We start from the raw sequence: 22029 nt of genomic DNA, 5'->3' as shown, positions 1-22029 counted from the left end.
CTTTTTATTTTTTTTCTCTTACAGAAGTAGAGATCTTTCAGAAGTAGAAATATCATTAGATGTAGCTTCCTTTGTGATGCCTGATACCAAATTAAGGTTTTTTGTGTGTTTTTAATTTGCTAAGGTTTTAAGAAAATCTTGTATTAACTCTTGGATTTTGCAAAATGCTTTCTCTATGTCTTTTGAAAACAATCATATGTTGTTTCTTGTGTAGTCTATAAGCATGGTGAAATTACATTGACTGCTTTTTTTAAAAGTGTTGATCAATTATATATTCTAGGATATACTCCACTACTCGGTCATGATGCAGTATCATTTTCATACCTTAGTGAATTGAATTAGTTAACATTTTGTTTATTTTGAATATGTTTATGAGGGATGTTTGCATTTTTCTTACAATGTCTGTTTTTTTTTTTTAAGATTTTATTTATTTATTCATGAGACCCACACAGAGAGAGGCAGAGACATAGGCAGAGGGAGAAGCAGGCTCCCTGCGGGAAGCCCGATGTGGGACTCGATCCCTGAACTGGGATCACACCCTGAGTCAAAGGCAGACGCTCAACTGCCAAGCCACCCAGGCATCCCTAATGTCTAGTTTTTATGTGAAGTGTCTGTTTTTTATATCAAGGTAATCCTGAACTCATAATTCGAGGTGTCTCTTTTTTCTGCAAGAGGTTGTGTGAAATCGGTCTTATTGCTTACATAAATATTTGATAGTACTCACCCCTGAGTAATACGGAGTCTGGAGTTTTCTTATAGGGGAAATGTTCAATTTGTTTCACAAGTGAATGATTATTCAGGCTTTCTGTTTCTTTTTGAGGGACATTTGGCATTTGCATCTTGAAGGAATTTGTTCATTTCTTCTATGTGTCTTTTTTTTTTTTTTTAAGCTTTATTTATTTATTCATGAGGGACACAGACTGAGAGAGAGGCAGAGACACAGGCAGAGGTAAAAGCAGGCTCCTCACAGGGAGCCCAATGCGGGACTCAGTCCTGGATCCCGGAATCATGACCCGAGCCGAAGGCAGGTGCCCAAGCGCTGAGCCACTCAGGCATCCCAATATATATGTCATTCTTGCTAGAAGTTTATCACTATAGCTGATATTTTCAGAGAAGCTTTGCGTTGCAATTCAGTCCAGTTCTGACACTTTCCAAAGTCAGCATCAGACTCACAGGGTTTAAGTCTCCAATTCTGTAAGACCACCCTCATTTGAGAGGACACTTGTAAGTCCCAGGTCCCAGGCTGCCACACTTCTGTCACATTTGGGCACAAACCAAGGAGTTCTCACAGTAGTCTCTTCAGTTTTGATAATTTGTGAAAATGACACAGAACCCAGAGAAAAAAAACTTAACTTACATTTACTGGTTTGTTATAAAGTATGTAACTCAGGAACCGCCAAACAGAATAGATGCATAGAGCAAAGTGTATGGTAGGGAGTTGGGGCTGTTGGGTGCCTATGAATGGCTTTGAACACCAAGGGTTTTGTGTTATTACCTTCACATACACCAGGATTTAACAAGTCGTTAAATATTTGAATGTTTCCAGTGTCTCTTCTCAAATTCTGCCATGGGAGAGCCAATGGTCCTTGGAGGTGCCTATCTTTTCATGGATTTCATGCCCTCCAATGGGTTTATGTGGCTTTATAGTTAGTTTCACTTTCTTTTGTTAATTTGGGGGCACTATTCTCTCTACCTTTTTATATTTAGGCATGAGCAGTAGTTGAGGGCATTCATTCATCCATTCATTCATTCCGTAGAGATACAGAGGGAGAGAGGCAGAGACCTAGGCAGAGGCAGGAGCAGGCTCCATGCAGGGAACCCAATGCGAGACTCAATCCCGGAATTCTGGGATTATGTCCTGAGCCAAAAGCAGATCCTTAACCACTGAGCCACCCAGGCGTTCCTAGTTGAGAGCATTTGATTTTGATGCACAAGAATTATTTGACTGAATCTTAATTTTTGAAAATCATAATCAGTAGAGAATGTTTGAAATAGCACCATTTGGGAATATGAAAAACCAGAGCTTATTCTATGAGGAGTGCAGTGTGATGCTGAAATATTTTAGTCTGGAGTTTCAAAATCACCTCTTTGATTTACTTGTCCTTTAATTTTCTATTTGGAAGGGAAGTCATTTTTGATTTTGTGTAAAAGGAGAAGAGGATAAGAATGACTTAGGAAGAAATGGAAACCATTTGCTGCCAAATGAAACAATGAATACCAAGAGTTTAATTGCTATTTTAGCTTTCTTGTGATGGTTACTTTTCAAAAAGTTAAGCATAGATTTTTAATCCTCTCTCTTTTTCTGCAGGGGTGCTTTCCAGACAGGCCAAGGACCTCTTGATGCCCAAGTAAAGCTCTTAGAATTTACTCTGGAACAGAATTTTGAAGTTGTTTCCGTTAGTACTATTTCTGCTGTAATCGAGTCTGTCACCTTTTTAGTGCACCACTATATCACTTGCTCAGACAAAGTAATGTCTCGAAGTGGATCTGATAGCTCGGTGGGTGCTCGAGCTTGCTTTGGGGGACTCTTTGCCAACCTCATTCGTCCAGGTGATGCAAAAGCCGTTTGTGGAGAAATGACAAGAGATCAACTTATGTTCGATTTGTTAAAACTGGTTAACATTTTAGTACAGCTGCCTCTTTCAGACAATAGAGAATACAGTGCAAGAGTGTCTGTGACCACCAATACAACAGACAGTGTTTCAGATGAAGAAAAAGTCTCAGGAAGCAAAGATAGTAATGGAAGCAGTGGTAGTATTCAAGGATCACCTGCATATATTGCTGACTTAGTGTTAGCCAACCAGCAGATTATGAGCCAAATTTTGTCTGCTCTGGGCCTGTGTAATAGCAGTGCCATGGCGATGATAATTGGTAAGTATTTAAGAATATTTAATCTTAGATTGTTTCGGGAATTGTAGCTCTTTTCTTTAGCAACCTATTAATTCATTTTTTTTTATTACCTTATAGTGTAAAGCTACTTTATTGCAAACTTCTTTGCATGATGCAAGTGAAAACTTTTGAGTGGCTATCAATAAGTGAAATTGTAATTAGGAAGAATTTTAAATGTGAATTTTTTAAAAATTGGAAAGTACTAACCAAATAACTAGCAGTTTCTTAAATTAAGAAAAAATCAGTCTTTTAAGTAAAGTACTACAGTTTATAGTTGTACATCTCTAATATTTTAAAGATGAAGAATTTCACATTAAATTTTATATTAGGGAACCAGTAAGGTTTATTTACTCACAGTTTCTTAAGTGAAATATAAAATTTTATCTGAAGTGTAACAGTTTCTGTGACACATATATCAGTGTAAAATTTCTAAACTGTTGCTTAACTTTTCTGCTTGCTTGAAAGCTAATATCTTATGTTAAGTTTTTAAAATAATTAAACTTCTGTAACTTGACAAAATTCATTCTAGTCTACTTAATTCTTTGTGTAAAGGAAACAGTCATCATATCTTTTTTTTTAATTAGATGAAGTACAGTTACATACCCACATCATTTACTTTCTCTCCCGTTTCCTTTCTTCTTTATACATAGCTAATATGTAAGATGACGTTCCTCAGTTATACAACAGAGCAGCAGCTTTTTATTGTTAGCAGCAACAGAGATATGTAAGAAGATATCCAAAAATATGCTTTACTGAATGCTGTGATAAATAACTCAGTTTCTACTATATGTATATGTTCTACACACATGTACACACATATATATAACTGTTACATATCGATCCTTCAGTGGTTTCAGGAGAAATGACTTTTTAAGCCTCTATTTTAATTATTATTGGTTTTTAAGGGTATATGTTTTTGAAAAGGTGTCATCTTTTTATTTAAACTAGGAGCAAGTGGACTACATCTTACCAAACATGAGAACTTTCATGGTGGGTTAGATGCCATATCGGTTGGGGATGGATTATTTACCATACTGACAACTCTCAGTAAAAAAGCTTCTACAGTCCACATGATGCTGCAGCCAATTTTAACCTACATGGCCTGTGGATATATGGGCAGACAAGTAAGTTCAACCTAGCAACTATTTCAGTAATGTAAATAACTTCTAGCAATGGGAATAGAGAATTGTTTATAGAACAGAGAACAGAGGGCTCATATCATGTATTGAAAAAAGAACAGCAGCATCAGGTAAGAACTATAGACTATTGATAGAAATTAAAATGTAAAGTTTCTAGAGTTGATATTGTCAAAAATGACCACAGTGATATGAGAGTAAAACATTTAGCATATTCTTAAATTTTAGATATTTTCCCCCATTGTCTCAAGAAGTAGGTTTTCTTTTCCCCTAGAAATAGCATAGTTGAATATGAAAATGTTCTCTGTAGATGTTAAATATGAAAATCTAATGCAACTTTTTTTCAAGCTATGTTGCATGTTTTTTTCAGCTAAAAGGGATTTGGATAATTTTAGAAGAAAAGTAGGCTATGGGATACCTGGGTGGCTCAGTGGTTTAGTGCCACCTTCAGCCCAGGGTGTGATCCTGAAGTCCTGGGATCGAGTCTCACATCGGGTCTCTGCATGGAGCCTGCTTCTCCCTCTGTTTGTGTCTCTGTCTCTCCCTCTCTCTCTGTCTCTCATGAATAAATAAATAAAATCTTAAAAAAAAAATAAATAAATAAAAATAAACCTTAAAAAAAGAAAAATAGATTAGAATATTATTGCTTTTTATCTTTCTTATAAAATGAAATTATAGGAACCAGTGTGATTATTTTAACTTTAGCCCATTTACAATGTTTTCAAATATGTTTGGTTTTAAAACGTACTTTCTCGGGCATCTGGATGGCTCAGTTGGTTAAGCATCTATGTCTGCTTTCAGCTCAGATCATAATCCCTGGGTCCCCAGATTGAGTCCCCCATCAAAGCTCCCTGCTCAGCGGGGAGTCTGCTTTTCCATCTCCCTCCGCTCCTCCCTATGCTCTTACTCTCTCACTCTCTCTCAACTGGATAAATAAGATCTTTAAACAACAAGAGAAAAACATACTTTCTTGAAGAGTATTTTGTATGTCAGTGTAAAATTATTTTCTTATATTTTTATTGCACATATATGTATATTTCTCCATGAGTAGATAAAAAGATTGAGAAGAATCAATTTTTAAATAAAGTAGTGTCTAATGGAAGATAAAATCAGTGCACGTTAATTTAAGCTCAAAAATGATAATAGTAGGTATAGACAGATGCTTTAGAAAAAGACTCTGAATTCAGAGAGGAGACTACACTTCCTTTCTGATTCGGGTAAGATTTCTTATGTATTTTGGCAGATATGTTCTATTTAGTGGTTTAAATTAAGACTACCATTTTAGAATAATTAACTATAGAAGAATATTATACTTAATAAGTTTAATTGTTCTAATTCACAGGATATTAATAATTATGATTTTAAAGGTATGATACACATGTGGGTTTTTGTTTTTGTTTGTTTGTTTTTTTGTTTTTAGGGCTCTCTTGCTACTTGCCAGTTATCTGAACCATTACTGTGGTTTATTTTGAGAGTATTGGATACTAGTGATGCCTTGAAAGCATTCCATGATATGGGTAAGATAAATTCCAAAAAATGTCATTTAAGTATCTTCATTTGACAGTGTATGATCTCATTTTTGTAGTGTTCTCCAAAAGATGAGTCAGTGTCAAACTATCTAAAGATAATTTCATTTGATGTATTTTGTAAATTTAGGTGGCGTTCAGCTCATTTGCAACAATATGGTTACTAGTACAAGGGCTATTGTAAACACTGCAAGAAGTATGGTATCAACTATTATGAAATTTCTTGACTCTGGTCCAAATAAAGCTGTTGATAGCACTTTGAAAACAAGAATACTAGCTTCTGAGCCTGACAATGCAGAAGGGATTCATAACTTTGCACCTCTGGGTAAGGAAAGAATTATTAAATCTTATTGGTATGAATTTATATAGTTTATTAACTGGTATGAAGCAGAAATAGTCGAAGTAAGGTGATTATGTTACAATAACACCAATTGATTTTAAAGATAGTGGTTTTTGAAACTTTCTGTTGATTAGGAGGAAGCACTTACTGGTTCCTTAGCAATCACATTTGTTTTTATTGCTAGCTTAAATAGTTTAACAATTTGTAAACTAAATAGCAAATTCTCATGTCAGTTTTCCCTGTAAATGTTAATCAGTTTAAAGGACTTGTTCCTTCTTATTTTGGGCGATTTTTTTTTTTTTAAGTAGCTTCAGATTTAAATAGTTACTGCTTTTCTGAGTTTACACAGTTTCTTTTATGTATTTCTTTTCATGTTTCTAAATCATGAATATTGACAACTAAGATAAAGGTCATTATGTTGAAGTTGAAGGTTGTCTTGAACATTGTAAATTGAGAATTGTGCTAGATTTGTTGTTTCTACTTTAGTTTTCCTTCAACATGTGGTACAAAGAAATTAAGCTATAATTAATAATGAACTTGTCATCTTGCATGTTGACTAGATATCCTGATGTTTTGTGACTACTGTGACAAATCATACTAAATATACTAATAAGTACATTTGTAACATCGTATGTTCAAGGTTTTAGCTAAATTTTCTAGTTTTAATTATTATGGTTTAAATGGTTCTTGATGCTTTATTTGGTTTCTTCTACAGAGTTTTTTATTATATTTAAAATATCTTCAATAGGTACAATTACATCTAGCAGTCCTACTGCCCAACCAGCTGAGGTGCTTTTACAGGCCACGCCACCCCATAGAAGAGCTCGTTCTGCTGCTTGGTCCTACATCTTTCTGCCAGAGGAGGCTTGGTGTGACCTTACCATTCACCTTCCTGCAGCAGTGCTTCTGAAAGAAATACATATCCAACCTCACCTTGCATCTCTTGCAAGTGAGTAATATTTTTTGTAAAGAAGCATTATGAAAATAAACTGTAATCAAGAAACATTAAAGAATAAGAAAAATATTCAGGGCAGCCCAGGTGGCTCAGTGGTTTAGCACCACCTTCAGCCCGGGGCATGATCCTGGAGACCTGGGATCGAGTCCCACATCAGGCTCCTTGCATGGAGCCTGCTTCTCCCTCTACCTATGTCTCTGCCTCTCTCTCTCTCTCTCTCTCTCTGTGTGTGTGTGTGTGTGTCTGTCATGAATGAATGAATACCCTTAGGTATGATTCCCACATTGCTTAATTTAGAAGTTTTTTGTATAATATTCAACATTACCACCAAATCATTTCCCATGAAATGAATTAGCACGGCTATTCCCCTCAAACAAATAGAATGTTTCATGAAATCCAGATACATATATTTCAGTTACATATAATTTTGCCTTCCCTTTCCCCCCAAGTTAAGCTATTAAAAAAAAAATCACCAGGTTAGGTGATTAAGTTGAGGTGAGGTAGTTTACATACCCATAGATAGCAACCTTACTTTGTCTAGCCCTGTCCTCAGTGCTAGTCCTGTAATGTGAAATTAGCTTAGATTTATTTGTTAGATAATATAAATTATTATTATTATCATTACCCTTCCCATTGTAAGATAATTACATGTTAATTGTTATTGTAATAGTTTGAGTATTTGTGATCTTCAGAAAAATTTTTGAAAGATGTTTTATTTATTGAGAGAGAGAATAGGTGCTCACAAGCACAAGCAGGGCTGGGGTCAGGCAGAAGCAGACTCCCTGCTGAGCAGGGAGCCTAATGCAGGGCTCCATCCTAGGACCTATGTTTGGGAACATGACCTGAGCCAAAGGCAGATGCTTAACTGACTGAGCCACCCAGGCACCGCTGATTTTTAAAATTTGTACCATATTGAGTATCATTGATTCGATGCTTTTTTTCACTGAATATATTTTGTTGTCACTTTGCAAGGTAAATAATTCAAAAGAATTTTTAGAAAGCAAGTTTTACATTAAGAGGAGCAAGAACTCTTTCAAGTATTTATAAAGGAATGTGAGAACTGTTTTGCATTTTTGATCCCCAAATACTTTTAGTATAAGCAGTGATTTTTACAGAATTGTCACATTCATTTATGTTGACTGATTAATTTTAATTGTTATCAACAGTCATTCAATAATTGGATGAAGAAGTGTGGGAAACTTTGTAGATCTCTGGCATATGTGGAAGAATAAATTTTTCCACTCACTTGGAAAATTAACTACTGTTATTTAATATAGTTGTAGAATTCACATTTCTTAGATAAAAACAGATACAATACATGAATATAATGGCAAGAGGAAAATGCAGGAATTCATAGTGTTTTAACAGATCCAAAATAATTATATTACATGGTAAAAATGTAAGTTGATATAAGATGTAGAGGAAAATCTAAGATAAAGACAAGATTGCTTTTATTTAGAAGGAGTAAGAGTGATCCATGAAATGGTGGCTTTAAAGTGAGGCTAGAATTTGCATAGGGAAACTGAGATAGAGTGTTACAAGGAAGAACTCTGTTCATTTTAAAAAATCACTAGGTTTGGGGTGCCTGGGTGGCTGAGCTTCCACATCTTGATTTCAGCTCAGGCCATGATCTGAGGGTCATGAGATTGAGCCCTGCATCAGGCTATACACGGGGCTTGGAGCCTGCTGACGATTCTCTCTCCCCCTCCCCCATTCCCTTTGGCCTGCACTCCGTCCCACTCTGCTTATTCACACCTCTTTCTCTCTCTTAAAAAAAATACCACCAGGTTAGGTGCTCACTACTATAAATGTGCTCAATAAAACATTTCAGTTTTATTATTGGATTGGAGCAGAAATTGAAGATATATTTTGTTCCAGTGGAAATAACATAGCCTTTAGAATCAAATATGGACTTGAATATAAAATGTGCCCTGGTGCTCCTGGGTGGTTCAGTTGGTTGAGCTTCCAACTCTTTTTTTTTTTTTTTTTTAAGATTTTATTTATTCATAGACACAGAGAGAGGGGCAGAAACACAGGCAGAGGGAGAAGCAGGCTCCATACAGGAAGCCTGACATGGGACTCGATCCTGGGTCTCCAGGATCACACCCCAGGCTGCAGGCAGCACTAAACCGCTGCGCCACCGGGGCTGCCTGCATCCAACTCTTGATATTGGCTCAGGTCGTGATGTCCCAATTGTGGGATGCGGCCCATGTCAGGTACTGTGTTCAACACGTATCCTCCTTTAGATTTTCTCTCCTTTTCCCTCCTGCTCACTCACTCACTCTCTCTCAAATAAATAAAATCTTAAAAACAATGTGCCCTTTGTTCATGTAGGAGTTTGAATTACTTAATCTCTGACTCTGTCAGTTTGTGTAAAATGTGGATACTTGTCTTAAAAGTGAAGATTAAATTTCAGAATTGATATGACTTGTCTAGTTCTCAGTGTAAACCCAGCATGTAATTGGCATATAGTATAAGTTACTTCTTAGTTTCACAATTGAAATTAAAATTAAAATCAAAGATCAGTTTAGTTGATATGTTTATTATGTGGGCTTCCGTATTATGTTAGAAATAATTTTCCCATATTACTTCCTTGAACCTACTTAAATTTTAGCAGAAAATAATTTAAAATCTTTTAGATGTTTGGTTAAATTTTGAAAGGGACTTAAAATACTAGAGGCAAAGCAGGTTTTAAACTCAGCTGTATTAAAAATCATTGCAATATTATAGTAGTGAAATAATGATTTGATAGAAAAGCACTTTGTTTTTATTATATTCTTCTTTCCCAAATGACTAAACAGTAAACCATGGCCTCTTAATCAGATGTCTTATATTGTTGGTAAAAATTATGAGTAAAGTAGAAATAATAGAGCAATTGCAAATTTGGCAGTCTTTTTTATTTTTTTTTAAGATTTTATTTATTTATTCATGAGAGATACAGAGAGAGGCAGAGATATAGGCAGAGGGAGAGAAGCAGGCTCCATGCAGGGAGTCCGATCTGGAACCTGATCCTGGGACTCCGGGATCATGCCCTGAGCCAAAGGCAGATAGATGCTCAACCGCTGAGCCACCCAGGTGTCCTGGCAGGTTTTTTTCTTGTAGAGACTCAAGTGTGTACATGTGGATTACACACATTTTTTGGTGAATGTCAGAATTTTTAAAATATTATTTTTGTTATATTATAGATCTCGTATTTTCTGTTGGAAAATAGTTCCAAAATCAATTATGGTGAAAGTTAGTGACAAAGTATGATGTGGCATATAAATTTCCTTTTGCAAATTCATAATGAATATAACTAAAAGCTGCTGTTTTACTGGGATTTCCACTAAGCCATGAAGTCCAGTTCATATTTTCTTTAGTAATTTTTCAATATTCTCTTCCTACAGCCTGCCCATCATCAGTGTCTGTTGAAGTGAGTGCAGATGGGGTAAACATGCTACCTTTGTCCACTCCCGTTGTTACAAGTGGTCTCACCTACATAAAAATTCAGCTGGTAAAAGCTGAAGTAGCTTCTGCTGTCTGCCTTAGACTTCATCGCCCACGAGATGCCAGCACATTAGGCCTTTCACAAATTAAATTACTGGGCCTCACTGCTTTTGGTACCACTTCTTCAGCGACAGTTAATAATCCCTTTCTTCCATCTGAAGATCAGGTATCCAAAACAAGGTATGTTATGTATCTCATTCTTAAAGTAAAGCTTTCTGAGCTTTTTATGAAGTTCTTTTATTCCATGGTTTCTTTTTTAGAGCATAGGAAGTTTTATGCTCCATAGGTAATTTATATAATACCATAATTTTACTATGTATAATAGAAATGCTAATTCTGTAGAACTTGAGCCTGGTTAAAATTGAGATTTATATGTTTTTAATTCTTGAGATAATCTACACTGTGGCATATGTTTCTATTCTTCAGATCACAGTCTAAGAATTTCCGAATACCCGTAACCAGGATATATTAGAGCCATACAAATTGACCGTGTAGTCAGAGACCTAGTTTTTTGGTTTTTTTTTTAAAGATTTTATTTATTTATTAATGAGAGACAGAGAGAGGGGGGGAGAGAGAGAGAGAGAGAGAGGCAGAGACACAGGCAGAGGGAGAAGCAGGCTCCATGCAGGGAGCCTGATGTGGGACCCGATCCCGGGACTCCAGGATCACACTCTGGGCTGAAGGCAGGCGCTAAACCGCTGAGCCACCTAGGGATCCCCCAGAGACCTAGTCTTAAATGGTAATTCCTAAATGCCAGTGAGTAGAAGGGTTAGATTGGAACCATACAAATGGACCAAATTAACCAAGACCTGAACATAGCCTTTAATTCACATTCATTTAGTAAATTTTGATAGTTGAAAATTTTATAGACTGATTCTACTGAAGGTTTTGCCTGATAAGAAAATTTAGGGGTTTTGTTTCATTCTCAAGCTGCCAAGACTTTATAGTTTTTCACAGCTGTAATTCTATGCAATTTGTATTTAAACATATAAATATATATATATAAAAACATTTCTGACTAATTAAAATAAAGGCAAGCACGTAGTATCTAAGTGCAATTAGTGATTAAGAATTTTTATTTGTTATGGAGGAAACTTACTGTGTTTAAATTTCTTGTTGATCTTATAAGCATTTTTTTTTTTATACAGGTTGGTATTTATGAAACACATCATGCTGATTTGTTTTACGTCAGAAATAATTTGAGCAAAAAAAAAAATTTGAGCTACTTAAATTTATCACATAAGCCATTTTGTGTTGTATATTTCAGTATCGGTTGGTTACGGTTATTACATCATTGCCTTACTCACATCAGTGATCTGGAAGGAATGATGGCCAGTGCAGCTGCACCTACTGCTAATCTACTACAGACTTGTGCTGCCTTATTGATGTCCCCATACTGTGGAATGCATTCTCCTAACATTGAGGTTGTACTTGTAAAGATTGGACTGCAATCCACAAGAATTGGCCTGAAACTTATAGACATTCTTCTGAGAAACTGTGCAGCATCAGGCAGTGATCCTACAGGTGAACAGTTAACTTTGATATTTTAATTTTTACCTATCTGCAAAATAATGACAGTTGAATTATGTGATCTTTATGATTAAATCTGTTTCTGAAATTAATTTCCATTATTACTTTCAATATTTTAGGGGTTGGTTTGTTATTGTTGTAATTTATGGAAGAGTTATTTTTAATTAATAATTTAAAATTAAATTTAGCAAATATTCTTATTCCATTTGCTAATTGTGAAAACTTCCTTTTGTTTCTTTTTTGTAAGATTTGAACAGCCCTTTACTTTTTGGAAGACTGAATGGACTCTCTTCCGATTCTACGATAGATATTCTTTACCAGCTTGGAACAACTCAGGATCCTGGAACAAAGGACAGGTATATGTTGATCTTGTTTTTTGTTTAAGGACACACATACACACAGTCACATGGTAGTGAACATTATTTGTAATACTTTCTCCTTAAATTGTTTCATAAAAGTGTTGAATATATTATACCTTTAACTGTATTCTTTACATGATACAACTTCTAGAAATTTTTGTGAACGTTAAACATAAATTTTTACATGTTTTAACATTTTAAGCTAATATGAGCTCAAATAGAATTTTTAATCAATATTACATTTGATGAATGGAACGAAATAAAATATTACATATTTTTACGTGAACCAAGTTGTGATGAGATCTTTGTAAGCTGTAATGACATCTTAATCATACTGTCGTAGGTGGTATTTACTATGTCTGAATATAGGAGTAGTGTGTCCATATTAGGTACTTAATCTGTAGTGACATAATAGTGTTTGTTTTGATTACCTATTATTATTATATATAATATTCATTGACAGGTTTTCATTAGACTCTCTACCTTTTTTCTCTTTCCTATCCCAAAGTGAAATGCTATCATACCAAGTAAATAACATCTGTATAATTCACCTAGATACCTAGTGATATTTTAGTATAGGCAGTTTTAGATGAGTTTTACTTTTGTAGTTCTTCCTTGAGGTCTTCTGTCTTCAAATGGATAAGACCTCCCAAGTATTTTTGAAACTTGTGGGGTTTTTTTTTTGTTTTTTTTAAAGATTTTTTAATTTTCTCATTAATAAATATTAATGAGAGAGAGAGAGAAAGAAAGCAAGCGAGTGGCAGAGACACAGGCAGAGGGAGAAGCAGGCTCCATGCAAGTAGCCTGACGTGGGACTTGATCCCAGGTCTCCAGGATCACGCCCTGAGCTCAAGGTGGTGCTAAAACTCTGAGCCACCCGGGCTGCCCAAAACTTGTTTTTATTGGTAAATTTTTGAGTGATGATTTGGCATTCTCTTGTTTTATATGTACCATCTATATCAAAAGAACATTACAGAGTACGTGACTCTATAAACAAATTTTTAAAAATCTGTTTTCTGAATTATTTTATTTTGTAATTTTGATATTTAAGAAAATCATCTGATACTTTATTAATTTGTTTATGAATTATTAATTTTGTAGGTACTTAACTCATTTTATAAGTATTTACTGAAGAGCTGCTAGATATTAGAGTGTCCAAGTTCATTGAATCCAGCTTTTGTCTTGGCTTGGGAGACAGAATACCATCACTCCCAAGGCAAGATTTACATAGATCAGATTTGGGGAGTATATAGTAGAGTGTCAACCATAGAAGGTGCCTGGTAAATATTGGACTTTAATCATTGATATGTAATAGTTTTTATTCATTTTAGGCTAGTTGCTTTCATTTTTTCTAGTTAAAAATGTGTAAATGACATTTACCAAGTAAATTTATCTTCGTAACTTCAAAATATTAAATAAGCTGACTTCCATTAAGCTTTATCCTTTACGTAAATTATATAGTTACTATGTTTAAAAATATGGAATTTTTTTAAAAATATTTTTTGATAAAAGAAATTTGGCCCAGTTTGAATCATAATGATTATTCGGGTTAAAAAGAATATAAAAAATAAGTTTTAAACATTTTTCTGGACCAACATTCTTAAAATCTCTTTCACTTGATTCTTTAATAGTTTTATGGTTTTTATCATAAGAAAATGACCCTAGGGATCCCTGGGTGGCGCAGCAGTTTGGCGCCTGTCTTTGGCCCAAGGCGTGATCCTGGAGACCCGGGATTGAGTCCCACATCAGGCTCCCGGTGCATGGAGCCTGCTTCTCCCTCTGCCTGTGTCTCTGCCTCTCTCTCTCTCTCTCTGTGACTATCATAAAAAATAAATAAATAAATATTTAAAAAAAAAAAAAAAAAAGAAAATGACCCTAAACAAAGTTGTTTTTACTGCATAATACTAATACTTTTTAAAACATAACTTTTAGAACTGACATAATATAAAAAAAAAAAAAAAAAAAAAGAACTGACATAATAACAAGATTGTTGGCTTCTGTGAACTGAGAAAATTTTGCCCCTCTCTTCTCTTTTTCTGACTTATCTTTATTTCCTGTCATGTGAAGTTTAAAGGGTCTTGTCCTTGAGGGCAGAAAGGAGGATTAAGTGGCATATACCTTCCTTCCCCTATCTTTTACCCTGAAGCAAAGAATCTTGTGATCTAAACCAGAAATTTGAAAGCAAACAAAAATATAAATACCTTGTTTTAATAACTCAATTATAAATCTTACCCGGTTTTCTGTATTTTATATAAACTCAAAAGCCTTATTGCTTTAAAAGGTGGTGTTCTGTCAGTAGCCCCCAGCTCCAGGGTATTGAGGGTAGGATAGCACTTGAAAAAAAGTACATATATTGGGACTATATTCTGTTTTCAGAGTTAAGGGGGCTGGGTGGCTGCTGCTAGTATTTAATGGTTGGGGCCAGAGGCAATACCCATGCTGTAGTGCATGAGATTCGGCACAATGAAGAATTAGTCCCAGATTACTGCTCTAGGTTGTATGGATTTGTTACAAAATATAAGAAAATTTACAAAAAACAGTGAATTTGTTAAGTGTTATATCCTATAATTCTAGACATTGATAGTTTTTTTAATAAATGAATTATGAATCAGTGTTTATTTGCAAAATGGTTGTTATTTCAAACATTTTCATCAGTTAAGATTAGTAAGGTTATAGGAAAACTGGAACTACTGTATTCTTTCCGCTTATATAAATTCCTTTTCCTTCCTATTTTAGTTTAAAATTTATTAAACAGTATATTATTCTCATATACACATTGCTTACATGTAATGATGATATTTATCCATATTAAATGTCAGTGGTATAATTGGTTATTTGAATTCATTTTCTTTTTAAGAATCCAGGCCTTATTAAAATGGGTCAGTGATTCTGCAAGAGTGGCTGCTTTGAGAAGAAGTGGCAGGATGAGCTACATGTGCCCTAACTCTTCAACAGTAGAGTATGGTCTTCTTATGCCATCTCCTTCTCATCTTCATTGTGTGGCAGCAATTCTGTGGCATAGTTATGAACTGCTTGTAGAGTATGATTTACCAGCACTGCTGGACCGAGAGCTCTTTGAGTAAGTACGATTTTTGAAATCCCTTTTTCCCCAGTATGACATCTTTAGAGGTTTTCACTTGATGAAACAGTATTTATATGCCTATTTGGAGAATAATAATACTTTGAAAGTTGTAGTTATGTATAATCAGGTATAATTTTGAAATTAGGTGTCACACAAATTTATCTTCATGTTTTAAGAAAATAAATTCATGTCATTTCATGCTTTTCCCAGCTAAAATCTAGAGTGTTTCATTTAATGTATATGTTCCTACAGTTCATAGTGTTTATTCTTTTTTTGTTTTTAATCTTTAATGTACAATTATGGAGAAAAAAAGTATAGCTAGAAATTTTTAAGAGTTACTGCTTTAGAGAGTTTTTATGATTAGTTGTTTTTACTACTTTCTAGATATCTGATACCATTATTCTTTTGGTAGTTTCCACTTACCCACATTTCTTTACTATGCTCAGCTAAGGCTTTGCTGAACTTACTAACTTATAATTGCTAACTCTGTAACAGAATATTATATTTATTTCTGAGAGGTTCCACAACTCCTAGAAGATTAGCCTTTTGTCCTTTAGCCTGTCATTTTTATATTTGACCTTTTCAGTTGGCATAACTCATGAATTATTAATGAAACTCCCTAATAGCTTTTGATTTGCAGATGTGAATTTAAGCCATCAATCATGTCACGTTCAATCTAAACATTTCTTTTGTACAGTTTGTCATTGTTTCTTAATGTGGCTTTTTTTTGAGGTCACACAGAGAATGGAAGATCCATTTTAATATAGATCTCTTGATTTTCTATACTCATTTCACAAGTCTAACTTCACCTACCTAAAAACTTAAATAAAATATATCACAATCAGTCTTTCTGAAATCTTATGTCATAATATTTTATGTCAAATAAAATGTATAATTTTATAGATTTTATAATTTTAAAGAGTATAGGTTGGTTTCTAATACTTGTATTGAGGTCTTTCTAAAGATACATATATAATGTTAATCTGACATCTTTTTTTCCTCTAGGTTGCTTTTTAATTGGTCCATGTCTCTTCCCTGCAATATGGTTTTGAAGAAAGCTGTTGACAGTCTGCTTTGCTCCATGTGTCATATACACCCAAGTTATTTTTCTTTGCTCATGGGCTGGATGGGTATTACCCCCCCTCCAATGCAGTGTCACCACAGACTGTCCATGACTGATGATAGCAAAAAGCAAGATCTTACTTCATCCTTAACAGATGACTCTAAAAATGCACAAGCACCTCTCGCACTAACTGAATCCCATTTGGCAACCCTTGCGTCCTCTTCTCAATCTCCAGAAGCTATCAAACAATTATTGGACTCAGGTTTGCCTTCTCTTCTTGTGAGGAGTCTGGCTAGTTTTTGCTTTAGTCACATTTCTTACTCAGAAAGCATTGCTCAGTCAATAGATACTTCTCAGGACAAGCTCAGGCGGCATCATGTTGCACAGCAATGTAATAAGATGCCTATCACAGCAGACCTGATTGCTCCTATTCTTAGGTTTTTGACAGAAGTTGGCAGTAGCCATGTTATGAAAGACTGGCTTGGTGGGTCTGAAGTCAATCCACTATGGACAGCACTTCTGTTTTTATTGTGTCACTCTGGGTCCACTTCTGGAGGACATCATTTAGGTGCACAACAGACTAGTGCAAGATCAGCGTCTCTCTCTTCAGCTGCTCCAACAGGATTGACTACTCAACAGAGGACAGCAATTGAGAATGCGACTGTTGCATTCTTTCTGCAGTGCATTTCATGCCATCCTAATAACCAAAAACTGATGGCCCAGGTAAGATTAGAAAAATTGGCTTATGTTTTCGTCATCTTATTTTAATATGCTGTTAAGTAACACTAATGAAATGAGTTGAGAAAGGAGTATGTAGCACGGGTGATGATGAAGTTTGGGGTTCGGCACATTAAAGGTTCTGAATTTAAACCATAATTAAAGTATTGATGATACCTCCTCCGTCGTCTTCTCAACCATCACGTATTCTTTTTTTTTTTTTTTTTTTTTTAAGATTTTATTTATTTATTCATGAGAGACACAGAGAGAGGGGCCAGAGACACAGGCAGAGAGAGAGAAGCAGGCTCCATGCAGGGAGCCTGACATGGGACGTGATCCCAGGTCTCCAGGATCACTCTCCGGGCTGAAGGCGGCACTAGACTGCTGAGCCACCGGGGCTGCCCAAAACATATTCTTTTTGATAAGATAATGGGCAAATTCATGGCGATTCTAGCTATAGTTGATACATTCCTCCTTTTAGACTCCCATCCTCTTCCTCCAACTCCAGTAAAACACTTTAGCTGCTGAAAAAAGGATTAACCACTTGAAGGTGGTTAACAAGCATCTCCTCTGCAGTGAGGCTTTGTATTTTTTTGTAACCGGATAGCTTCAACTCTTGGTTTGCTTTTAATGAAGCAGACATTAGGGTAGTTTTCAGATAGGAGACTCCTGACAAGGAACCTTAAAAATGGAAGAGGTTATTTTACTGTAGTAAGTCCTTGGGGCCAAAATCTTGAAAGCTAGAATTATTTCAGAAATACTTATAGTTGATTTTTGCCAGGTTCTACTCCTTTCTAGCTGTTTGATTCTCACGCGTTACCTTATAAAATGGGAATGATAATACCTGCCTCAAAAAGTTTTTTGAGATAATTAAATATCGTGATGTATATAAAGTAACTGCATAGAGACTGAGATGTGGTAGACCCCAATAAATAGGAATCAGCTTTTTTTCTTTTTTTTTTACTCCCTAATTTACAGTGCTTATTCAGGACAGCCTATCAATATCTAAAAGGGGGACACCTGGGTGGCTCAGTGGTTGAGCGTCTGCCTTCAGCTCAGGGCATGATCCCAGGGTCTGGGATTGAGTCCCACGTTGGGCTCCCTGCATGGAGCCTGCTTCTCCGTCTGCCTATGTCTCTGCCTCTCTCTGTGTGTGTCTTTCATGAATAAATAAATAAAATCTTAAAAAAATATATCTAAAAGGATAGCTATAATAATTTCCTTTTTTTTGCTATAATAATTTCCAAAAATACTCAATGATTTTACATTATTGAGAAGAATAACAAGATACCTTACTGTCTCAAGTAATTGATTACTATGAAACTATATCTGCTTAGTGTGCCTAATTAAAAGGCATAAATTACCAATTTTAACCAAAATCATGGATATGAATATATGAAAATTTGTTTTGTGCCTCTGGGTAGCATGAAAACTTTGTGACTTGTTGCTTTCTGGCTTAATTTTAATTTCTCAGCTTCTTATTAAGGCTTTGTGTTGTATTTCTAATACCCTTTTTTCCATCGTTTTTATTACATTGTAACCACATTGATATTGACTAAAGTTAAAGATTACTTGGTTATACTAGGTATTTATTATGTGCAAATCCTGTATTAGTAATTTCTCTTATTCACAGAAATTTTTTCTGGGGATAGTCTTTTATTCTTGGAAGTACAAAACTACAGGTTAATAGTGCATATAACTTTTTAAATCTCCTTTACTTGCCAGGTTCTCTGTGAACTTTTTCAGACATCTCCTCAAAGAGGGAACCTTCCAACATCAGGGAACATTTCAGGGTTTATACGTAGATTATTTTTGCAGTTGATGCTGGAGGATGAGAAAGTGACAATGTTTCTTCAGTCTCCTTGTCCAGTGAGTATTTAACAGTTAAATTGAATATTAATAATTAGCTGTGTGCAAAGATATTTTATAATTTCATACCAGAGCCTGGAATTATCTCTATATCTTAATTTCTAAAATAGCATATAAAGAATAACCTTTATACTTAATGATAGGACTTAAAAATCTCTTTTGGATAACACTCCTTGTGATGAATAGCCTAATAATTACACCCTTCCATGAAGAGTATAATTTGATTGGGGGAAAAAGTGATTATCTGGTAGAGTGGTGCTAATACAAAAATTGATCAACAAATCAAATGGCAAATACACGACATTTAAAAATATATACGAAATAAACCTTTTATATTTTGTGTTCATTTAAAATTTTTTATTCTTTTATGCTTTTGAAATGGTTTTATAGTGATATATGTTTCAGAGAAATCACTTCTTGATTTCTTTTGAATTTTCAGCTCTATAAAGGTAGAATTAATGCCACAAGCCATGTCATCCAGCATCCAATGTATGGAGCAGGCCATAAGTTCCGAACACTTCATCTGCCAGTCTCAACAACATTATCAGAAGTTCTTGACAGAGTGTCAGGCAAGTCAGATTTAAGTATAGTTCCCGTAGTTCTTTGGTGTGATGTGTGTTATGTGGAGTTACAATAGAATGGACAAGGAAATGTTGACAAGCCTTGGGAAGCCATTGGTGGAATTTTCTCATAGTAAACCATCTGTCTATCTTATATAATATAATTTGCAGGCTGTTAATTGGAATGACAGGACTCTAATAAAGATCTCAGAAATGACTGGTCAAGAGATGAAAGTGAAATAGGTAGACTTGACTGATGACCTTATTGTGTATAATAGTGAAAAAAGTAGAGAGAAATTTTCACTTAGGTTCTTGCCTGTGTTCTAAGATGATGATTCTAAGCCATTCTAATAAGATGGATGCCTTTAAACAGCATACAGCTTATGAAATAAACAAGTTTTTGATGGCAGAATCCAAATCAACTGTAGATAGTTTTGTTTTATTGCCTCTCAGAAATCCTGTGAATAAAATCAGTGGATGAATTGAGTAAGCATCTTCTATGTCTAAGCACAGTAATCAGCCTTCGGGTGTTAAGAGTAAGCAAGACACACACTCTGCCCCTCAGAGTATTATGATCTTTTGTATGCTGTCAGATTGAAAAATAAATTTAAGAATGTTTACATTCTAATACAAATGTAAGTATGTTTCTAACTGAATGCAGTAGAAGGGAATACCTAGGCTTACAACAGCAGAAAGTTAGGAGTGTCTCAGAAAAAAGCTTCTATTAGTGGGAAATAGAAGTCTAAGCTTAGAGTAAAAAACTGGATTGTAGAGATTTTGGAGTTGTCACAATACATAGTAAGTTAAACCTTGTGAATGAATGTGATTGCTATGAAAAAATAAGGTATTAAAGAATCTTCTTTGGTTTTAGTCACTGCATCTAATGCAAGTGTGTACATAATACTTTTCTTTTTATATGTTATACAGTAAAATGTTAGAACACTATTACAACTGTATAAATAACATTTGTTCTTATTTGAAAAGGTCTCCCTTACCCTCTTACAGCTGAATTTTTTTTGAAAATTTAATTTTACAGACTTTTTCTCTATAATAGTCTTGAAATTTTTCCTTCTACGTGATGAAGAAAAAAATGAATAATTAAATAAAAGAAGGAGAGGTGGGGAAGAGTACTGAAGTTCAGTTATTGAGTCTTACATTTAACTTGATCATGGAAAAGTAATAGACATTATTACAAAATAACTGAAATTATTTTTCTTTATCTTTACTATAAAGGAATACTGTTTTCTAAAACGTCTTTCAGTCATTAAAAATTTAAAGATTAGTTCTCCCCCACACAAAAAATAAAGATTAGTTCCTTTTATTACCTACAAATTTAAAAAATAAATTGATTGCTTTGTAAGAATATTACTCTTAATAAAAAGTCCAACTGAGTCATCTGAGCAAACATCAGAAATTTGCAGGTGCTTAATGTAACCTCTAATTAGCAATGCTTTGGTCTTTTAAAGCATGTTTATGATTTTTAGCCATATTTGATGATCTATTTCCATGTGTATGTATATTTCATCAATATGTGTAAAAATAAATCCAAAATTACAATAAATTTACTCGCTTCCTAAAGCTTCTCACTACGTTGCTTTCACATAATAAACGTTTTGTGTCAGTATTTTTGCTTTTACAAATTTCTCTCACTAGTTTTAAGCAATTTGATTGTTATATGCCTTGTAGTTTTCTTCTTATGCTGTGAGTTTGTTAACTTTCTTGAATCTGGGTTTACAGATTTCATCAAATTTGGAATTTTTTTTTTTTTACAAATATTGTCCCAAATATTTTCTGTCGTCCGTTTTTCTCCTCTCTTTGGGTAATTCCAGTTATACATTTTTATTAAGCCTCTTGAAGTTCTTTCACAGAGCTCACTGAAGCTCTGTTCATTTCCCCCCCAACTTCTTCCTCCTCTGTTTAGAATTTTTGGATAATTTATATTACTCTATCTTAAAATTCTGTTCCTCTGTAGTGTTTGTTAGAAGTTCTTTTGGTTCTTTTTTATATCTTTATATAAGCTTTCCTCTATCATCTTAAACATACTGATTGTTTATCTTGATTATTTTTCCTCATTATGGATTGTATATTATGGCTTCTTTATTTGCCTGAAAATTTTTATTGGATGTCAGGCAATGTGACTTCTACTTTTTTAATTTTTTGGGGTGCTGGCTATTTTTGTGTTTTAATATTTTTTTATCTTGTTCTGGGGTAAAGTTATATGAACTGAAAACAGATTGTTTCTTTTAGAGCCAGCTTTTAAGTTTTATTAGGTAAGACAAGAGCTGCTTTTAATCTGGGACAGAACTTACTGTGATAGTGGAAGTTTTTTTAATAAACTTATCCTGTCTAGTACAGTAGCTCTTAAGCACATGAAATATGTTTGGCAAGACTAAGGACCTAAATTTTTAACGAATTTAATTTTAAAATGGTGCTATTTTGGAATAGAAGTAGGATACTACATTTGAAAATGCAGGTCTAGGGCTACTTTAGCTTTACTACAGAGGTAATACCCTTCTG

The 22029-nt window shown here is 34.5% G+C and overlaps 1 protein-coding gene across 16 annotated transcripts in view; it reads left to right on the top strand.

Moving 5' to 3' along the window:
- Window positions 1–22029, top strand: part of BIRC6 (baculoviral IAP repeat containing 6) — a 230162-nt gene that overhangs the window by 122893 nt on the left and 85240 nt on the right. For all 16 annotated transcript variants that reach the window (XR_013349472.1, XM_077843663.1, XM_077843665.1 and 13 more), the window contains 12 exons: window positions 2309–2871; window positions 3838–4013; window positions 5446–5542; window positions 5682–5876; window positions 6640–6840; window positions 10233–10512; window positions 11600–11856; window positions 12110–12218; window positions 15079–15300; window positions 16309–17089; window positions 18809–18952; window positions 19392–19521. Coding sequence is in view for 15 of the 16 variants with exons in the window: in XM_077843663.1 (XP_077699789.1) it covers window positions 2309–2871; window positions 3838–4013; window positions 5446–5542; window positions 5682–5876; window positions 6640–6840; window positions 10233–10512; window positions 11600–11856; window positions 12110–12218; window positions 15079–15300; window positions 16309–17089; window positions 18809–18952; window positions 19392–19521 (3155 nt within the window). In the remaining variant the exon portion in view is untranslated. The remainder of the gene's footprint in view (window positions 1–2308; window positions 2872–3837; window positions 4014–5445; window positions 5543–5681; window positions 5877–6639; window positions 6841–10232; window positions 10513–11599; window positions 11857–12109; window positions 12219–15078; window positions 15301–16308; window positions 17090–18808; window positions 18953–19391; window positions 19522–22029) is intronic.

The sequence above is a fragment of the Canis aureus genome, chromosome 12 (genome assembly GCF_053574225.1).
Source record: "Canis aureus isolate CA01 chromosome 12, VMU_Caureus_v.1.0, whole genome shotgun sequence".
Taxonomy (NCBI): domain Eukaryota; kingdom Metazoa; phylum Chordata; class Mammalia; order Carnivora; family Canidae; genus Canis; species Canis aureus.
Note: the sequence above shows the minus strand (reverse complement) of the source record. Positions and strands in the feature narration are given on the sequence as shown.